The 19,078-nt window shown below is 51.0% G+C and overlaps 6 protein-coding genes across 6 annotated transcripts; 3 read left to right on the forward strand and 3 right to left on the reverse strand.

Moving 5' to 3' along the window:
• Window positions 1–313: 313 nt before the first annotated feature.
• Window positions 314–1,559, reverse strand: NCS57_01427400 (uncharacterized protein; the record flags this gene model as incomplete). Its single annotated transcript, XM_053063882.1, has 2 exons — window positions 314–681; window positions 740–1,559. 2 exons carry the CDS (start codon window positions 1,557–1,559, stop codon window positions 314–316), a joined length of 1,188 nt encoding a protein of 395 aa, XP_052907215.1.
• Window positions 1,560–2,400: 841 nt separating this feature from the next.
• On the forward strand, window positions 2,401–3,321 carry NCS57_01427500 (NAD(P)-bd-dom domain-containing protein; the record flags this gene model as incomplete). Its single annotated transcript, XM_053063883.1, has 1 exon — window positions 2,401–3,321. The coding sequence occupies one exon, from the start codon at window positions 2,401–2,403 to the stop codon at window positions 3,319–3,321; it is 921 nt and encodes a 306-aa protein (XP_052907216.1).
• A 1,931-nt stretch (window positions 3,322–5,252) lies between these two features.
• Window positions 5,253–8,050, forward strand: NCS57_01427600 (DH domain-containing protein; the record flags this gene model as incomplete). The annotated part of the gene is made up of 6 exons (XM_053063884.1): window positions 5,253–5,704; window positions 5,754–6,615; window positions 6,666–7,217; window positions 7,272–7,511; window positions 7,561–7,747; window positions 7,797–8,050. Exons 1-6 carry the CDS (start codon window positions 5,262–5,264, stop codon window positions 8,048–8,050), a joined length of 2,538 nt encoding a protein of 845 aa, XP_052907217.1. The 5' UTR covers window positions 5,253–5,261.
• Window positions 8,051–10,830: 2,780 nt separating this feature from the next.
• NCS57_01427700 (Pyr-redox-2 domain-containing protein) lies at window positions 10,831–11,994 on the reverse strand (the record flags this gene model as incomplete). Its single annotated transcript, XM_053063885.1, has 1 exon — window positions 10,831–11,994. The coding sequence occupies one exon, from the start codon at window positions 11,992–11,994 to the stop codon at window positions 10,831–10,833; it is 1,164 nt and encodes a 387-aa protein (XP_052907218.1).
• Window positions 11,995–13,744: 1,750 nt separating this feature from the next.
• Window positions 13,745–14,246, forward strand: NCS57_01427800 (uncharacterized protein; the record flags this gene model as incomplete). Its single annotated transcript, XM_053063886.1, has 3 exons — window positions 13,745–13,903; window positions 13,966–14,118; window positions 14,169–14,246. The coding sequence occupies 3 exons, from the start codon at window positions 13,745–13,747 to the stop codon at window positions 14,244–14,246; spliced, it is 390 nt and encodes a 129-aa protein (XP_052907219.1).
• A 1,090-nt stretch (window positions 14,247–15,336) lies between these two features.
• Window positions 15,337–18,243, reverse strand: NCS57_01427900 (Sulfatase domain-containing protein; the record flags this gene model as incomplete). Its single annotated transcript, XM_053063887.1, has 3 exons — window positions 17,978–18,243; window positions 17,663–17,907; window positions 15,337–17,594 (listed from the first exon to the last, which is right to left on the reverse strand). Exons 1-3 carry the CDS (start codon window positions 18,211–18,213, stop codon window positions 15,337–15,339), a joined length of 2,739 nt encoding a protein of 912 aa, XP_052907220.1. The 5' UTR covers window positions 18,214–18,243.
• Between the last annotated feature and the right edge of the window lie 835 nt (window positions 18,244–19,078).

The following is a 19,078-nucleotide window of genomic DNA, read 5'->3' on the forward strand; positions in this document are numbered from 1 at the left end:
ACTCCGTTTACTCTATCCAAAAATTCGTCATCCTTAGCAGATCGTCATTACTACCTCTTTACAATTTTATTAAATAACAGTCTAAGAATGTAGAAAAGACGTCTAAGGCTAGAGGAATTTCTTGTTCAATTTCTCATAACTACTTGTCAATCTTGATGCTTTAAGCACCTATCTGGCAGATGAAGCTGCAACACCAAACCTTCCCTCCCTTCGGATTTGCGGGAGGGATGCAGGAGAAACCACTTCGCAGGGCAGATCCAAATGGTAGATGGCATCGCCATGGGACTGTATGAGGCCATGAATCTCCTGATTATCAACCTGGAGTACCAGTTTTGTGCAGCAAGTAATCAATCTCCTGTCGGCTTGTCGTAGGCAGTAGGAGTCTCGATGTCAGAGCTAGAGACTGCAAACTTCCCCAGACCGAGAATGGATTGGCGTTTTGGAAAAAGTCTTTGGCGTCGATCATGTACGAGACAGCGAGGTGCTCAAGGTCGCGGCTCCGAGTAGCAAAGGCGGTAGCAAGCTGAGGATCTGTAATACGGTAGGTTTCCACACGAGAGGGCCAGTGTGGTCTGGTAGTCGCCTTGACCATTGCTGTGGTAAGATAGTCGCTGAAATCTTCAAATATCGATATTCTCTTGAGACTTCGGGTGGCCAGCTTCAATATCAAGTCCATCATCTCTGTGACTCAGATGTCAGTGATTGAACGCGTGCAATAGGGGCTAGCATGGAGACGCACTTGTGTCGTTTATCATCCTCCACTCAGCCTCCCACATCCGCCATGGCTCGAGCATCAGGCGTTCCAGACGGGGGAGCTTGTACAGTAGAAAATGAAGTGATGAAGCGGGAAGTGAACGGCGCATTTCGCGACGTATCATGAGACATGTGACGTTTTCGACGTGAGGGGGCGCTCGTCTGTCGGAGAACGAGAGATGGGGCGTGTCGAAGAGCCGTCGTATAACGGACTCGGGAGGATACTGGACCTGCTTGCCATTGACCCAACCGTGGAGCGGATCGTACCAACTATAGTCGGTCTTTTGCACAGTGGTAGAGTCCTCCTCGTCAGAGGCAAGATAATTCCTGAACCAGTGCTTAGAATCTGTGGGGGAATGCGCGCCAAGTTCCAATGTCAAGCCATTCGCCGTCTTCCAGGTGCTGAGGATGTTGAACAGCCTCCGGATTCCATCGCTGATCGTGACGCCGATTCTTGGCCTTCTGTTGGTAGGCCACCGTTTACTTCTGCATTGCCGGCACGGATACGTTGGCAGCTCGATGTCGAGCAAAATATGCTGAACAAGGTCCCTCGTCCGAACGACTAGACGTTGGAAATCAGCTAGGCATGACACGCTCAGCTTTAGCCGACAAAAGTTTCGCTTCTCGATGAAGAGTTGCCATTCTTTGCAGACTGATGCGAAAGAAGCCCAGCCTGGATGCCTCTGCTGTACGATCTCCTCCAAACTCAGGAAGCGAATTTCTGCCGGCAGCCGCGTGAAGGGCAAGGTTTTCCATCTTGTCGAGGTGCGTAGTGCCATTCGATGGCCTCTGGGCCTGTCCGCCATGGTTAAAGAGGGAGGAGGTGGTTAGGGTTGACGGAGAAAGGAGAATTCAGGCTCAAATTTGTGTTTTACCGATGATTCCGCTCCCCTTTTTATACAGAGGGAGAAAATGTTGGGCACGGTGGGAAAATGGCAGTCTTCAACATAATAACGGCGTTGGAACCTTGTGCTGCATAACGCCGCGACCTTCTTCTTCCAATGTCTCCAAAAGGGGCCATTCAGCCACAGTAGCAAACAGGTATCAGTACCTGATGTACATCTTATTATGTAGCTTTTGGTATTTTACTCTGTTCCAACCTCGAGGGTCTGATTCTCTATATTCTATTCTCGACATTTAGGCCATCAACTTCATCTCTGATGCTGCAGCCTCCATGCAATACGGCCAATCACAGTTCAGACACTAAATCTTCTGTTCACAGGTTCAAAAGATCGTGCAAGCAATGCGTCCGATAATCCTACCTACATACACAACTACGGGAGTGATCTTGGCCACCTCTGGGTATGAGCTAAGATCAGGAGAAAAATGTCGAAAAGCGCGCTAACCAGAGTCTATCTCGCCTGATTTCCTTCTCAGTGTGCCATCTGAAACACTAACAAGACCGCATAGGGCTTGCAGCCAACTCGCATCGCACGACGTCACGACTCCGCATATCTACGCACTGGACTTTGCGGACTTTACGGATGTAACGGATTTCCAATAGCGAGCTCAATAAAGCCGACTATTATGAGAATTGAATGAGGTATATATGTGGCAAACAGCCTATCGTATATAAATGTTGCAGATTCCTTCTCATAGTCAGCAGCATCTGCCAAGACTCTGCCATAAATCTCAATATCAGCCACCATGTCTCCACGAGTCATCATCTTTGGCGCATCTGGCGCTGTCGCCCGAGCTGCCGCATTCGAGGCCCAGCAGCGAGGGGCCACTGTATTTCTCGCTATGCGAGACACCAACAAGGCCATCCCCGGGCTCACGCCCGAGATCGAACAAGAGCGCGGCTTCAAGCGAGTCAAGGCAGACTTGTCCGATCCAAAGTCTGTCCAAGACGCCATTTCTCAGTCAGGCGCAACCGCTGCGTTTACGTACATCGTCCATGGGGTGCAAGATGGCCTGCGTGCGACTCTTGACGCTATGAAGAAGGCTGGCATATCCCATGTCGTTCTGCTATCTTCATACACGTTGTACCGACACCCGAATGCAAAGGCTGCCATGAACAGCTCCGATTTCATTCCCGCGGCCCACGGCAAGGTTGAAGTTGCTCTGGTTGAAAGTGGACTAGCGCACACCATTATTCGGCCGATGTATTTCAGCAGCAACTTGAAGGGGGAGGCCGAGGGTGTCAAGAAAGGAGAAGTCAAACTGCTGCGCCTAGAGTCAGTTAGTGACTATATCGCACCAGAGGACATTGGGTCTGTTTGTGGTGTGAAACTGGTTGAGCATGAGGCAGAGTCTGAGATTGTACCTTTGTGTGGTCCAGACCTACTCACCCAGAAAGAAGCTTGGGAGATTGTTGCAGAGGCAATTGGTCGAGACTTGACCATCACAGAGATAAGCGAGGAGGAGTTCATCGCCAAGAAGGAGGAGACACTTCCAAGTTTCGTTGCTCATGCTCTCGCTGAGTACTTCCTTGGAGACGACAAGGCGAGATATCCGGCAGAACGGTACAAGGAAGCTTCGGCAAACATCAAAAAGTACACGGGGAGAGATCCGATCAAGCTTTCTTCGTGGATCAAGGCGCATAAGAAGGAGGTGTTCAATATCTAGTGGTCCTATATCTACCGCCAAGAAAGAATTTGAATGATGCATGTACAGTAGTCAGCTGCATGGGGGTGGAATGTTTTGGCCCAATGAAGCTCACAAGCACACCGGCAACAACCCATTGGGCCATCCGGCAGGAAGCAAGCCACTCACGGGACTGGTGACGTGTCTACCCCAAGCGCAGCTCGTCGGCCACTTACTTCCCTTCGCTATCACCATCCATAATATATGTACAGTCGATGGCAAAACCAGCCTCCCGTTTATCACACAACTCGACGTTTACTTGGCCACTGACTCTGGCTCCATATCTATCAAGCCCCTCACGAATCACCACCATTCCGTGTTCCATGGCACAGCATCGAAATGACAGCCTCGCAAGTAAATTCATCACACCCTCCTCTCGATCATTCGAAACGGCAAATAAGGCTGCTCTCCATCTACGAAGATGCAGACGGCAAGATAGCGTGCAATTTGTCCGTCTTTGATCTTTCAAGTTGCCCGCAATTCATTGCACTCTCGTATGTGTGGGGATCGCCGTGCACTCAGCACGAGATCACCTTGAACGGACACGCATTTTCCATACGTCACAACCTTTATTCGGCACTGAAGAGCATTTGCAACTACATCAAAACCGCAGTTGAGGAGCAGGGTATTACGGATAACTCGCTGAAAGCCACATCCTCTGAGTTCAGCGCTGATCAACTCAAACATTTCGATCAGTCACCTGGATGTTGGAAGTACTTCTGGGTTGATGCCATTTGCATCAACCAAAAAGAAGTCTCAGAACGCAATCACCAAGTCCGCATGATGAGTGACATATATAAAAGCGCCGTACTCGTGCTTGTTTGGTTCGGCCCGAGTTGTGAGAAAGCTCTTCATCTCCTCGCTACCGCAGACCTAGCCAAGTTACGGGCAGTATACAGGCCATACACCGATCGCTTTCAAAAGTCGGAATTTTCAGAGCCATTTATTCCCCTACTAGAATCCGAATATTGGTCCAGAATGTGGATCGTTCAGGAGTTCGTGCTGGCTCAAGATCTCGTCTTTGCGTCTGGTTCTGTTCTCGTCCATTGGGACCGTGCAAATCATCTTTTCCCAGAGGTGTACGCACATGGCGGCCCAGGCGAGATTGGTTCCGCAGTCACACTCGTCAATGAGAGGCGCCAACACAGATTTCGTCAGAAACAAGGCATGCGTCCAGATTTACACGAACTGTTCCGGCGCTTTAGGCTTATGAATTGTTCGGACCCGCGAGACAGAGTCTTTGCCTTATCTGGCCTTCTTGGGGAGAGCTCAGATCCGGCTGACAACGTTCTCGTGGTAGATTATTCGCTTACGCCAGCACAACTGTCTATCAAGATTTTAAGACTTGCCTCGAATTCCCTCAAACGTGGAGCTCTTGAGGAGCTTCAAAGTTTGCTCAATGCTGCGCTTGAAGTCAATCCTGATAAGTTTGATACTGCGGCGGATGCAGAGCTCGAGTGGATCTTGAAAGGGATACCTGACGGAGACGAAAAGTCCGATATGGATGGTATGATATCAACTCTGTATTCGAATGGTTTGCTTGCATGCTGACTACGACTAGATGCATCGGTAACACAATCTGCGTTGGAGGAGGCTCTTGCAAGCCATATGATGAATAGCGGAGCGACGAGTCGATTTAGCATTAGCCAGGCGTTCCGGAGCCGGTACACGCCAAGCTCAAACCAGGGATCATATTAGATTGGATGGACCTTCCTCCCTAGTTGAGAAACACTCCTCAAAATCCAATTAAATAACTAACAGTGTTTTCTGTATACTTATTTCACGAGTTGTCAGAGTTCTTAGAGATGCGCTTACATAATATTCTGATTGGCTGGACCAACCACTGAGCGCGCTTTCAGTCACAGCCTCAATCGGGCTGCCTCTCATTTTCAGCTCTTCATCCTCCAAACACGTCTCCCCTCATGGCCGATCCTCTCAGTATCGCGGCCTCAATAGCCGGGCTGCTATCTACCACGGGCCAGATCGCCAAGTTTCTAGGCCCTTATGTCTCTGCCGCCAAAGAGACGCCCCAGATCACGGCCCATGTGTATTCGGAGGTTCAAAGCACTCAGGTGATCCTAGCTGGGCTCCAGAACCTAACGCAGAACCTTGGCGCTGTTCAGGCGCGTCACGCTTCTTTGATTGCAGTACACCAAGTCGTCACCATTCTCACCGATGGGGTTCTTTTGTTTTCAGAGCTCGAGGCTGTTGTTCGGTCGCTGCCACCTCGTGAGGGAAGTGATCAGCGTTTGCCGCTCCGTGCTCGGCTACTATGGGCGCGCAAAGAGAGCACATTCACTCCGCTTCTCACGAGAGTTCAAAGCTTCAAAAGTTCCATGTCATTGATACTCATGATCTTGCAGAGGTACCCCAGTTCTGGACTCCAAGCATAAGCTGTGCTGACTTGCTCGTAGCGATTCCGATCGGATGGCGACTCAGCATCAGGAACAGCTCTCTGTTAACATCAATGCTCTCCTCGAAAGAAACCATTCACTTTCCCGACGACTCATGAACCTGGAAGATGCTTTGGACGTGCAGACAATTGTCTCAAAACGGATGAGCCTCCTGTCTGTCTCAGGAACTGGGCCACAGTCTAGCAGCTCAGTGGAAACACAGAGTAATCTCACCGATGCATCCACGCAACCCACGAGCCAAGGGTCTGATCTGGACTTGTCCAAGTTTGACTTTGAGGATGACCTCGAGTCATCACGCGTCTATCGCCGAGCGCAACGAGACACCATGGACTTTTCCTTTCGCAGTTCAGTCGCACCATCCAACATCTGGTCCATCTTCTCTGGTCTCAGCCTTGGCGATATCTCCATTATATCCGTCGTTGCACTACCAGTGTATCAGGAAGATATCACCAACGCCGAGAACTACGACTTTGGTGCCGGCGTCGAGGTTCCAACTGCTATGCCCCAAGCCAAAAAGACAGAGAGGGGGCTCCTATACGAATGCTTCGAGATCAAGTTGAAAATGCTCCAAATTCCCGAAATGAACGAGTATTTCGAGCAAGATCTCAGTTCTGCTATCGCATTCTATGAGCTCTGGGTCGTCTTTTCCAAAGGAATGCCCCTCTTGAAGCTTGTGCAAGCCTTGGATCCGCAGATCGACATTGTCGTGGATCCAAGGATGCGTTCCCCTGGAGGACGAGGAGCCGCCCAAGATGCCATCTTCCAGTTTCTTGAATACTGCCGTAGTGATTTGAAACTCAGTGTTGAAAATCTCTTCACAATCTCTGACTTGATGGGGGCCGATGCTTACGGGTTTTCAAAAGTCAGGCTCTTTTCCTCTTGGCATTGCTCTTTCTTACTAACTGAGACAAGGTCATCACCGTGGTTTCATTCATCATTGAGAGACTCACAGTCGGCGGCGTCCTGAGTGCCGTCGATACCCAGTTGGAGGAGCTTGTCCCGACCAGACTCAATGGTTATCCAGCTGAGGAGGAGTTGCGCCTCTTGCTCGAGGAATTCTTAGCTGACCAGTACGCTCTAGTACGTCAGCTACAAGAACTTGTAGAGGTACAGACTTCTATAGAGGTTGAAGGCACCCTCTTTCGGAACGACATGATCGAAATCTTTGGGAATACCCGACAACTGACCAGCATGCATATAGGATTGCTGGTCAGGATGGAGCAGAATTTGTTCCTACCCTTTTCCGAGCAGAGGTGGACAGAGGTATTCCAATTCTATCTCGACTATATCTCCGAGGAGAGCGAATTTGTTGCGAATGAACAGAAGGCCAGGGCCAAGATCAGATCATGCATTGGCCAAGAGAACAACGTCGCCAGGAATTCACTGAGCATCCAGCTAACAAGATGTTTGAGGATATTACCACTTCCAGCTCAACGTTTCCCTAAATATAGTGCATTTCTCAAGGTGAGTGGACAGTCGAATCCATTCATAGGCAAGATCGCAACTGACCACGCGCAGGACTTGAGCAGGATAGCGAGCATGTCAATCTCCCAGGGGCCTGATCTGAAGCTGGCACGAGCAAACCTGAGACAAGCAATAAGCATTATCAATGATAGGGTCAGATCTGAAGAAACCAGCGAGGCGTTTACAGAACTGAAGCATCGTGTTGAGGACTGGAGAGGTCACAACCCTACCCAATTTGGCACGTTGCTGCTGTATGACTCGGTAATCATTACGAAGGACAAAGTCAGACGACCTGTAAGCTCTCTCCCAACAAGCGGCCACCTTCGAGTACTGACTGGAGTAGTACCGTGCATACCTCTTCAGGAACATCCTGTTAATATGCAAGGAGTTGGAGCTCCAACGAAAACAAAAGAGCTTTCAGTTCTGGAAAAGCAGCAGAAGACTGCAGAGCGACAAGCAGACAAAATTTCAACTCAAAGGCCGTATATTCCTCAACAATATTGACTCTGTCCTCACTTACCAACGCCCCGGTATGCCCTGTTATCACTGCCCAGACGAGTTTTCTACTGACGTGTCTAGGGTCTTACAAATGTGACGTCTGGTGGTTCGCAGCGAATGAGAAAGAGAAACAATGCTTTTCATTCGAGTTTGCCGCCGAGGCTCAGATGATTCTCTGGTCGTCGAAACTCGATGAGGCCAGAGCCAGGTTTGATGCTGCGTACGGGACAGAAAGGGACACAAACTCGCATCTTCTCATTGAGGGGGTCGGGCCTCCAATTGGCGATGATGAGGACGACGAGGCCGATAAGTATTATTTTCCTGGTTCCAACTAAGGGTGTTGGGTGGAGATGGTCGTTACAGGTAGGCGCAAGATACTCTGAGCACCCAGCATAAACGGTGTATGGTCCTCTATGGTTGGTTGGTTAGTTGAGTCATTTACTCTTTCCGAGATATCCCAGTGTATAATAAAACTCGCAGATAACTTCTGCTGTATTTCTCCATTATGTTGAGGCTGTGTTTGAGTAGCACAAATTCCAGCTAGTTAGCCAACTCGTTGTATACCCTGCTGCAGGAGTGCAACAGAAAGGACTTCGTAAATCACATCCCAGCTGACTTAATCTACGAGTTGCCAAGTCCAGATCCCTACTGGTGGGCGTCTGACTCTCATTGGTCAACAAGGATGCTGCTCAGCCTCGGGGGAAATATCAACTCCCCCGCCCAAACGTGGTATGATGTCCCAGCATCACTATTCAACCCCCAGAAGATGGAAGCGGCTGGTCTAGCTGTCGGCGTGGTAGGCCTTGGCCTGCAGTTGGCGACAACGTTGCAGACCTACGTCGAAGGTGTCGCAGGAGCCGAGAACCGCCTGCGAGAGCTGTCGTTCGATGTCGCTTCCACGGCGTCGACGCTCAAGCAGCTTCAAGACATGCTTGATGCAGACAATGCCGCTATCGAAAATACATCTCCTGGTCAATCTGCGGACTCCGTAACAATCTTTACGGACCAAGGCCGTCGCGATATCTACTCGCTATCACGGCGATGCGAAAAGGTCTATCAAGGAATACTACGCGTTATTGTCGGCGCATCGGCGCCCCCGTCAGCCACGGGCAAGTCGATCGCCAGGAATGTCGGCCTGAGCGACTTGACGGCGACCCGTTTGGTACAGTTTAGTCGGGACCTGAAGTGGCCATGGGTCGAGCCAAGAGTCAAGGTCTGTCAGGAAGAGTTGAGATGGTTGAAGATGGATCTGTTGCTGCATCTGCAGGTTGCAACTGTTGCGAGGATTCACCTACAGTGAGTTGTCATAGGGCGGCATAAGATGACGTGCTAAAATAGATACAGACAATCTCCTAAGCAGGTCGCAAACTTGGATGGCGAGTCGACTCTTGAGGCCGTGGCGGAACGGCTAATTGCCCAGAGAGCCGGGTATCGAAAAACTGCCCTGGAGGGGCGCCGACAGAGAAAGAGCCTAGCGAATGCGGCAAAGACAGGCGTGACAAGTGAGCCGCTTCTAGCGGCAAGTCAGAAAACTGCCATATTCGAACATGAGGAGAAGGGTCTTAGTAATGATCAGAGAAGTGCTCAAGAAACCCAAGTTTCTGCACTAGCCACGAGCTTGGCTCAAGTATGTCCCCTCTCACTCATCTTTCAATCTACTACTAATCAGCCCGTAGACTCCATCCTCCTCAGGTCCGAGAAGCTTATTCCGCCCTGCAGAGAATTCAAGTAAGGGGTCTTCTCGTTCACCTGTGAGTGACGACACCATGAAAGAGACAACTCGTGGTAACACCTTGATCACATCGACCCGATCTCTAAATCTAGTGGATAAAGAGAATATTAGCCGAGACCTGAATTCAACTTTATTACATGGCAACAGTCGTCCATCCTTCAGCCATTCTGGTAAAGTTGGCATGCTTCTTGGCCATCACACCGAGGCTATCAAAGAAGAGAAAGATACTGACGATCCTTTTGATATCGAGGCATGGACATTACCCCTGCCTGGGGTCGAGCCCCGACGTCTTCCGTTTAAACGAGAGGCTATAATGCAGCGCATGCAACTGGCCGCCACAAACGGGGATGTCTCTGCGTGGGACCAGTTCCTAGCTTTGACGCCTGAACAGAGAGATCAGGCACAAGATCTGGTTGCTCAGTCGGGAAAGGCTGATGCTCGACCGCGGAGCTATCTGGCTCTAGAGACTCGAGAAGACGAGATTATTGTCTTTGTTGCTGTCAGTCAGCATGAAGAGGTGGTGTATCTGACAGATCCTATCGGTAGAACTTGGCAATTCTCATACAAAGACTTTGAAAACTGGCCGGTGAGTGGTATAATTCTAGTGCATGCGAGTGTTTTAACCCAATTACAGGTCGCAAAGCGGCAGATTTGCCTCTTGGAAGCCAACGATGCACACCTTCAGCATGAAATCACGGATGGCCACTTTGATATTCGTGCAGAAGCTGGTGCCCTGATTCCACCCATGATGTGGCATCACTTTGTCAAACCGGATAAAAGGCTTGAGATGGCCATGTGGAATAAACATGTGCCTTTGTCTTCTAATTCTTCCTCTTCTTCTGAACCTTTCATTGAAAAGTCGGCACTCAAGAGGCTCTTTACTTTTAGGCGGAGGAGAGCTGCGCAAGAGAAAACAAGGATACAACCAATCATGGATCCAATCCTCACAGGCTCCGGGGGCGACTACCAGGTCCTAAGACGCGCGGTCGATGTCTCAACCATCTTGAACCCTGTAGGTGCGGCCCCCGACGAGGCGCTACGTCCCTCGCCAGACGATATGGCGGGCCACAGCGAGCCTTTCAAGGTGGAGAGTACCAAGGCAGAAGTCGATTATGAAGACTTTTTTGACTGGAGCGATGAGGAGGTGGACGATTTAGATACAGCTGAAACTTTTGGCCAGCTTTTGGCTAGATGGACTAATGTGGGCAAGGGTTAGACGGTCTTGGTATGAAGGCAACAACAGGAAGCTCAAGTTTGCTTGCAAGATGCCGCTTCAAAGGCAAGAGGAAGACCTTGCCTGGTTTCTTTATAGGAATAGTCATGAATACGGTATGTAGGAAGCTACAGAAGACGCTTGACAAACATGAAAACAGCATTCACTTGCTACCGCCTCCGCTTCTCTATTACCGTTGACAAGGATCTTCTCCCAGCCGCGAGATCATATGCATAATCCGTACCCATCCATCGTCCCTTAGCATACCACAGCAACAGACTCAATATCTTGATGTTTCCCAGCTGCCCCGTAGCTCGTTTCCTTCCAAGCGTGACGGCCATCATCTCCTTCCGGTTCTTTTTGTACGGTGTCATCTTGCCCCCACTGAGGTATATAGGGAGGTTCTTTATGAGGTGTAGGCACTGAGAGTCGGCGTACATTTCTCTGTTGCTCTCCAAATTCCCAGCGTCGCCAAGTACAAAAATATCGGTGTGATCCTCGACTTGAAGATACTTCGTCTGTTTGATGAAACCGCGGTTATCCAAAATCTCCTTTGGTGCAAAAGCTGTGTTTGGTTTCGTCCCGGTAGCTGGGATGTAGGCCTGAGTTCTCAAAGTCTGGAAGCTGCCGTCAGCTCGGCGGAGTTGGAGGATGGTGTCTTTGCCGTCCTTGGTGACTTCCGCGACGCGGGTCTTGGGCAGGAGGTTGACTTTGAGCTTTGACAGATCCTTGACGACTTGTTTCCTCACACTATGAAGAGTTGACGGCCCAAGCGGGAGGTCATCATCGTAGACAAAGTATACCTCCTTTTCACCGTTGTACTCGTACGCAATCTCTCCGGCTGTCTCCGTGCCGGTTGGGCCGCCTCCTGCGATAACAATCGTCTCAGATCTTCTGATATCGTCCCATAGAGCATGCAATTTCTCCTTAGTCTCCTCCGTCGTGCCCAAGACAGTCCACGGCACATGGTCCTGCGCAGTCGAGCCAGTCGCAATGACAAGGGTGTCGTAGTGAACCGTGTCAACTCCTCCTCGATTCAAAGCAACTGTGATATGCTTTCCCTCCAGATCCATACTGCTGGCAGCTCCGAGAACAAACTCAAACCTCTCAGGAGGATAATCCTTGAAGAAAGGGTAAAGCTCAAACATGACCTTGTGCTCAGACCAGTAGTCGGGAAGAATGACTCGAGGCATGGCAATAGGCCAGTGAAAGTGTGTGTTGGGTGCGATGACGGTCAATCTGAAGTCATCCTGCTGCAAGACTGACTTGAGCATGATTTGGCGGATCAGGGGTGCGGCTGCCAGACCGGCGCCGAGTATCACGATGTCCTTCATAGCGATTGTGTGGTTGTGTGCGGTTGTAACATAGGTTCGGTAGAAGAGCAGAGAATATTATTGTTAATCGAGCGTCCCAAGTCTGAGGAGACGGCCTTGGTGAGAAGCAACAGATTATTTATCCAGGACACAGACAAGGCTTGGCCCGCCTGTACATTCTAATGGTGTAACCCTGTTCACCTTGGCAAACAAGCATTATTAGCGCCGGGGCTTACCATCAGCCTGTGCCTCGCCCCATAGCCTCAACGCAGTAATAGTAGCACATGGGAAGCTCACAGATGGCTTAGGGCTCCATCATCAATGGTTGTGGCACTTGCTGAAGCTCAACATGGATCTACTTATACAGAGCTGAGCATCTACATATACGTGGCCCACCGCTCAAGAAAAGATGCCTTTGCTACCATTTTACCGGGGTTTTTTTTTTTTTTTTTTTTTTTTGCCAAATTTCCTACCGAATTTCCTTAGCAGAAAGCCAACGAGCAGCTTCCAGGCTGTTAGCATAGCTATCCGTGTAGACTGCAGAATCGAGCTTAAACTCCGCTCAACTCGACTCCACCAGACCGTCGATCAAGGCCGACGCACGTCCGCTCACAGCCTTGCCTTTGGGGCACTGCTCGCTTAAAATGGCATCATGCTGGACTGAAAAGGGTTTCTGGGCGGCAAATTCTTCAAATGAGGATGGGTTTGGGTGGTTGGATGAACCCAGTTGGTGATCTCATGCCCCACGTCAAGCTGGTGCTGCGTTAGCTTCCTTTGGGAAGAGTCTTCATTGGTCAGTGAATACGATGCACGTGACTGCTTCACTTCTGTTGGTCTTCTGGAAACGGGTGGCATTTGGACAAGCACTTGGCACCATTTGACAGTATCACACAAAGACAAAATTAGAATCTTGAGCCCAATAATCTCACCGCTGGAATTACCAAGTCAGGCCTGCCATGCGTGTTCCATGAGTCTACTCAGCCGCAATCAAGCAGGGTTCAAGCCTTCGGAGTCAATGCGTTTCTCCCAACCTCGAGCTTGCTGAGATGGTAGGCGGCCAGATTTGAAGCTAATAGGCGCAAAAACGCGATGCTCAAGAACGCGGCGGCATCGGAGGAACTCCAGGACTAAGGAATGATTGAAATAGCATCACAGAAATAACATATGTAAAGAGCGGCAGTGGTCTTTGAGGGTACTATTGCGGCTACACTCTAGTCCAGTTTGACTTCTTCAACAGATGTGAAGAAAGCAATCTTCTTCAAAACATCTCATGTTGATTCCACACATTCGTATATGAATAGAGGATGGCTTCAGGCCTCATTGGTGAAAGTGAGCTCCAATCAGATACCCCCGGCTCCAAAAATAGCTGACGGAGAGTTGACGGAGAAGTCTCGGCATTTTAAACAACCTCGCCGATGCGTACAACTTCCTTCTTTCTCTTTTGCTTATCCTTAGATGAACTATAGTTGGTCCTTCAATGGTCCTGATCTACAAATAATGGGGTAAATGCAAGCCAAGTCGGTGAAGGGCAGGCGACAGCGAACCGATCTCTTGTCTTGGTGTTTTCGCTGTGGCCTTCCCGTTCGGCGCACTACTCCGCTTTCGCTCATGATTGCCCATCACATCCCACAACTTATAAAAGGGTGTTTCTATGAATCTCACATATATAAGTCGTTCAAAAGTCTTTTCTTAAGGTCTTTATCAGACTGGCAGACATACATCGGAGTGCAGACCCGTCATTCTCTAAATAGCCAACACATACCTCATCACAATGGCCTCAAGAACCGCCGTCATCACCCCCAACGCTCCGCCCGCGGCCCCTTTCATGTCCCAAGCCATCATCTCCAACGGCCTTGTCTTTTGTTCTGGCTCCCTAGGCCTTGACCCCGCAACTGGAAAGTTTGTAGAGGGCGACGTATCTGACCGGGCGGTGGGTGCTCTAAAAGTGTCCGCACTCACCAGATCTATAGAACTAACCTCTTAACCTTATAGACCCAGGCTCTCAAGAACCTCGATGTCATTCTAGAGGCTGCGGGTTCTCGCTTGGCAAAGGCCGTCAAGATCAACATCTTCTTGTCTAGCATGGATCACCTCGCCCAGGTCAACGAGGCCTATACCAAGTTCTTTACCTCTGATCCCAAGCCGGTGAGATTTCTCGTTCCTCTATGTATTACAATTACTAACAGTGATGATAGGCACGAACATGCGTGGCGGCTGCAGCACTGCCACTGGGTGCAGAGTTGGAGATTGAGTGCGTGGCAGCTCTCAACTAAACAGATACGTCAATAATACATCAATCATGCCGCATGTTGTCTTTTCGCTCTTTACATCATGCCTATGCTCCCGAAAGTCAAGCACCAGGTCAAGTGACCATCAAAAAGTCCATGCACTCCGTGTATCACCAACTTCATGACAATAACCGACCTCGGAACCACCATCCCACAAAAGTCCAAGACTTCTTGATACATTTACCACCTCAAGTCTCAGCCATCTCCGTCACATCTTCGGCTACGCCACCAATAAGTTTCCCAAGATCTCGGGGTCAGACACCTTTGTGCGTAGTGACATCATGCATCTTCTTGTCTCGAAGGTCTCCTTGCAGACCGCCGCCGCTTCTCCGCAAAAAAAAGGGGGGGGGAAACGCCTCGTGGTGTCTCGGGCCGAGCTGCAAGCCATTCCCGAAGAAATATGAATACGAACCAACACGATGACGATCGACGTTCGGCAGTGAGTGCCGCGCTTTGACGTCGGTGGAAGAGCAAAAGAAAGCATTTCTTGGAGAGTATGAAAAGCTACCTCGGCAGCCATCTAGCATTCTGCATCTCGCAGATAAAAACAAATAATCGATTCAATGCTTTGTTTGAGTCACCAGAAAATCACATCTTGTTGGTTTCAACTGTCACGCACGCTCCATTACTCCCGCACAAGACACATCGCTCAGCAAACCATCTCAACACAAACATATGCTCAAGTCCAAATATGCATCTTCAAAAACAACAACAAAAAAGACATCTTCACTCGCTGTACACTGCGGGGGTTTGTTAAAAAAAGGCCCAAAAATTTCATGACGTAGCGATATCCCTTTCAAAACTCCTATGAATCAAGGTAGCGAAGGGACGAAAAAAGACGAAGCCCCCAAAATTTCCCATCTAATCTTCACATCCAACCCGCCTCGCCTTTGGCTTTTTCCATACACAAATAAAAAAAAGTAATAATGAGATTATTAACGTTGCCAAGCAGAGAGGAGGGTGTGTGCCATCCATCCTGGGATGTTTACCACTCTGCTTGCTATGTCGTGGGTAGAATTAACAGATCGCCCCGAGACGCCTGGTATATAATGCAAGGGAAAAAGTTTCGAGGCTCTTAAGCCAGGGAGTGATGCCGCCAGAGTCGTTGCCGCTCGTATGCCCACCATTGGGCTATGGGTACCGCCTCGGCCACCCACGCGCTGGCCTCCTCACCAAAGGCCGCTTTAGCGTCCTCGACGAGTTGCTCGCTCGACCACGCTGATACAGGGCTGAGCTCTAGCGGATCTGTGATGGCGTTGGTGATGCGGTACTCAAACACCTTTGTCCAGGGAATGGTCAACCGCCACGGTACGTCGGCCGATGTGATGCCGATCATGCCGGCGCCCGAGTTGACGACGGAAAAGGTCCATGCGCGTCGGTCATTCTGCTTCTTGATATAGGGCCGAATGAGAGACTGGCCCTCATAATCCTGGACGAGATCAGAGGCGATGCGGGTGTCCTTCTTGTTGAGAGAGCCGCTGTTGACGAGGAGGTCGAGGATGGTGGGCAAGATGGAGATGGTGGTGGTGTTGGCCTCGTACTGCACCCGAGGGAGGTTGGGATGGCGGAAAGTGATGGGGACGCGGAAATTGCTGACGTGGGCGCTCTCATAAGTGCCCTCCTTGTTAAAGTCCTCGTGGAAGCCATGGCCGTGATCGCCGGCAAAGACGACAAGAGTCTCGTTGGCAATACCCGTCTCCTCGAGGAGGTTCATAAGCTGAGCCATCCAACCGTCGTGATACCGAATGGTGTTGATGTACTTGTTAAAGTTACCGTGCCACTTGTTGTCCATGTTTCCATGGGGCAGGTAGTCCTGGTGAGGGAAATCCTTGGGTGTATCCCAGGCATGGTGGGTGGTGCTCGTAAAGTGAGACATCCACATGCGCTGGTTGTTGGCGGTGGTGTTGGCGATGAACTCGCGGAGGTACGGCATAAGGACAGGCTCGGGGTAGGCAAAATAGTTGACCTTCTGGTAGAGAATGTCCGACTTGTTGAAGCGCCAATCCTCCTCAAGCTGTCGCCTTGTGATGATGTGCTGGAAGCCCAGCTTGGCATCAAACTTTTCCTGTCGGTCGTACTCCTCCACCTCGGCCTCGAAGAGGGCGGTCCTCCACTGCAGATCTCTGAAATCGTCATCGTCCGAGGATACGTTCTCCTTGGCGCGGTTGAGGAGCTCGAGGATCTGGGGGATACAAGGCTGGTAGGCGTCGGTGTCGGCTTCGTCAAACTTCTCGACGGGCATGGGATAGGAACCACAGTGGTTGGCGCAGTAACTCTTGGTGGACATCGTGGCTGCGGTGTAGCCGCCGATGACGTTGACGCCACCATATCCTTCCTTTGCCGTGTCGTGCCACTTGAACTCGGGGGTCTTGTAGGCCTTGCCATTGGCATCGGTGAAGCCCATGGGTCGTCCTGTGAGCTTCTCGATGTGCGGCGACAGTTGCGACAGGCGCTCGTTGACAGCCTCTCGGTCCTTCTCGTCGCTGGCGTCCAGGATCAGGTTGTGGATGTGGGAGCCCTGCTGGAGGGGCCAGAATTCCTGTCGCAAACTCTCCATGAGGATAAACATGACGTGCTTGATCTTAACGGACCCATCGCCGAGAGCCTCCTGCAGAGTGGGGAGAATTTCGGTATCAAGATTGGTGATCTTCAACGGATCGTTGACAGGGTTGTAATAAGGGCTGTGCTCCCTGATATGAGGGCACTTGTTGGAGAGAGCATCCTTCTTATCACCCAGAGATCCATAGTAGCCATTCTTGGTCCTCAAGGGATCCCACCTAAAGAAACCACGGGGCAGAGTCTCGGGAAGCCAGTCAACAGTTCGGTTCTCGTAGGCCAGAGAAGCATCGCTGCGCCAGCGCGGGTCCCAGCTCGGCGACCAGCCCTTGTCGAATTCACCGTCGGCATCTCTCCAGGTAGAGTTCGTAATGAGCTCGGGGAAGGGGAAAGGGTTGTCGACAAGCTTGCGCTGCTCGGTGCAGAAATCGGGTTCCGACTTGAAGACGTCGAGCAGCGACACGGGGAGGGTGATGGACATGTAATCGTAGGGCTTGGCGGGTCGCAGAATGAGGGCGACGGCGATAAAGACGGACACGATGATCTTGTAGACCCAGGATGGAATGAAGGACATGAGCCTCATGAACTTGCCTCGTGGCGTCAAAGGCTTCTCTGGGGCGTGGGCGTGGGGGTCGCCGTGACGACCGTCGAGGTGATCGTGGCTGGAACGCCCGTCGAGGGAGAATGTCTCGGTCGATTCGAGGTCGGTGTCGGCGTTTTTAAGAGCGGAATATCGACCGCGGCGCAAGAATCGCAGTCGCTTGAAGTAACCGTAGACTAGACCAGGGGAAATGGCAATGTCAGCACGCGATCGCTAGCTTCACAAGGGGGTAATTGGTACTGACCAGAGGCAATGTCGTCGCCGATTGAGCCCAGCAAGGATCCAATCGCTCGGTAAAAGATGCCGTGAGCGAAGCAGGCGATGATGATGAGCACGAGTCCCGAAGCCAAAACAGCCCAGCTGCCCGTCATCAAAACCTTGAGTCCCTCCTTGCTAGTAGCGTACGCCGTCGCGTCACGCCACTCAAGCTCTCCTCCGGTCTTTGCGTAGAATCCAAGTTGCGACGAGGAACCGCCGATGGCTAGAAGGCTGTAAGAGTAAGATGCCAAGTCAGCTGTCGTCGCTCTTCTGCTGCCAAGGAAAGGATGCGCGCGCATACGTCGCAAGGCTACCGAGGATGCAGCCGCCCCAAGCCAGAGGACTCCTCCCCTGGCACAAAAGAAGTCTCGCAATGCATATCGCTATCAGGTCGAAGAGGAAGAATGTCGGCAGATACAGGATAAATGCCGAGGTAGGGACCGTGGAGAAGTGCGTCCATAGGTGAAGGAGCTTGCTGGAAATGACCGACACGAAGAAAACGCCAAAGACGAACGAGACGGAGAAGAAGAAGCACATTTTTGTTTGCGCCTGCGAGGTTGAATGGGCAGACACAGAGAAGGAGGGTTGAAGGGGAGGGGGGAGGGGACGGGAGGTATTCCCAATGACAAACTCGAGGGCAGCAAAAAGAGAGAAAAGAGGGAAGAAAGGAACGGAAGAAGAAGGGGTCAAGAGAGGCTGAAAAAGGAACAAGCAAAAGATCTGGATTCTCTCTACAATGTGGGGTAAACGGGCCAAACGAGAAAGGGGTCGCGTGTCCAGGGGTCTGGGTCTAGGTCTAGTGGTGGTGATACGGTAACAATAAAATAAATGCTAGCAATGGGCCACTGTCTCCTTGAGTCACCTCCCTCCTTCACTGCCGTATGTACCGTACGGGCTACCAGCCTTGACTAATTTCCCTGCGCTGGGTCGGCTGATCGGCAGCCCAGAGAAGGGTTCGGCGCGCTCTGTCGAACAATGAGTTCCAATGTTGCACCCTCTCTTGGGGAGGGTCAGCCCGCAGAACGCCACGGCTAACGCCCAGGCTAGAGGCGGAATACGAGCAAATCATGACCCCATCGCCCATGCCATGCTCATGCTTGCTGGACGGGGGCTGGCAAAACGTTTGTCCTCCAGCTGCCGGCCTTTACTCTTGGCTTCCTTGTCAGGTGTAGGGCGGGCCGGGGAACTTGGGTGCTCGGGGGTATTGACTCGTTGCAGAAGGGGCCGAATGACACCACTGTATCTAAAACCTGCCCTGCGGACCGCGGTAGGGCTCTAGAGTGTCAGTGCATCGCCGCGGAGCTATGCTGTAAAGTGCATCGAGTGCTGTGCATCGCCACACAGACGCAGACAAAGGATGGACAAGCTTAGCTACATCCATTGGATCCCCCGTAAAAGGCTT

Source organism: Fusarium keratoplasticum, chromosome 12, assembly GCF_025433545.1.
Source record: "Fusarium keratoplasticum isolate Fu6.1 chromosome 12, whole genome shotgun sequence".
Classification (NCBI taxonomy): Eukaryota; Fungi; Ascomycota; class Sordariomycetes; order Hypocreales; family Nectriaceae; genus Fusarium; species Fusarium keratoplasticum.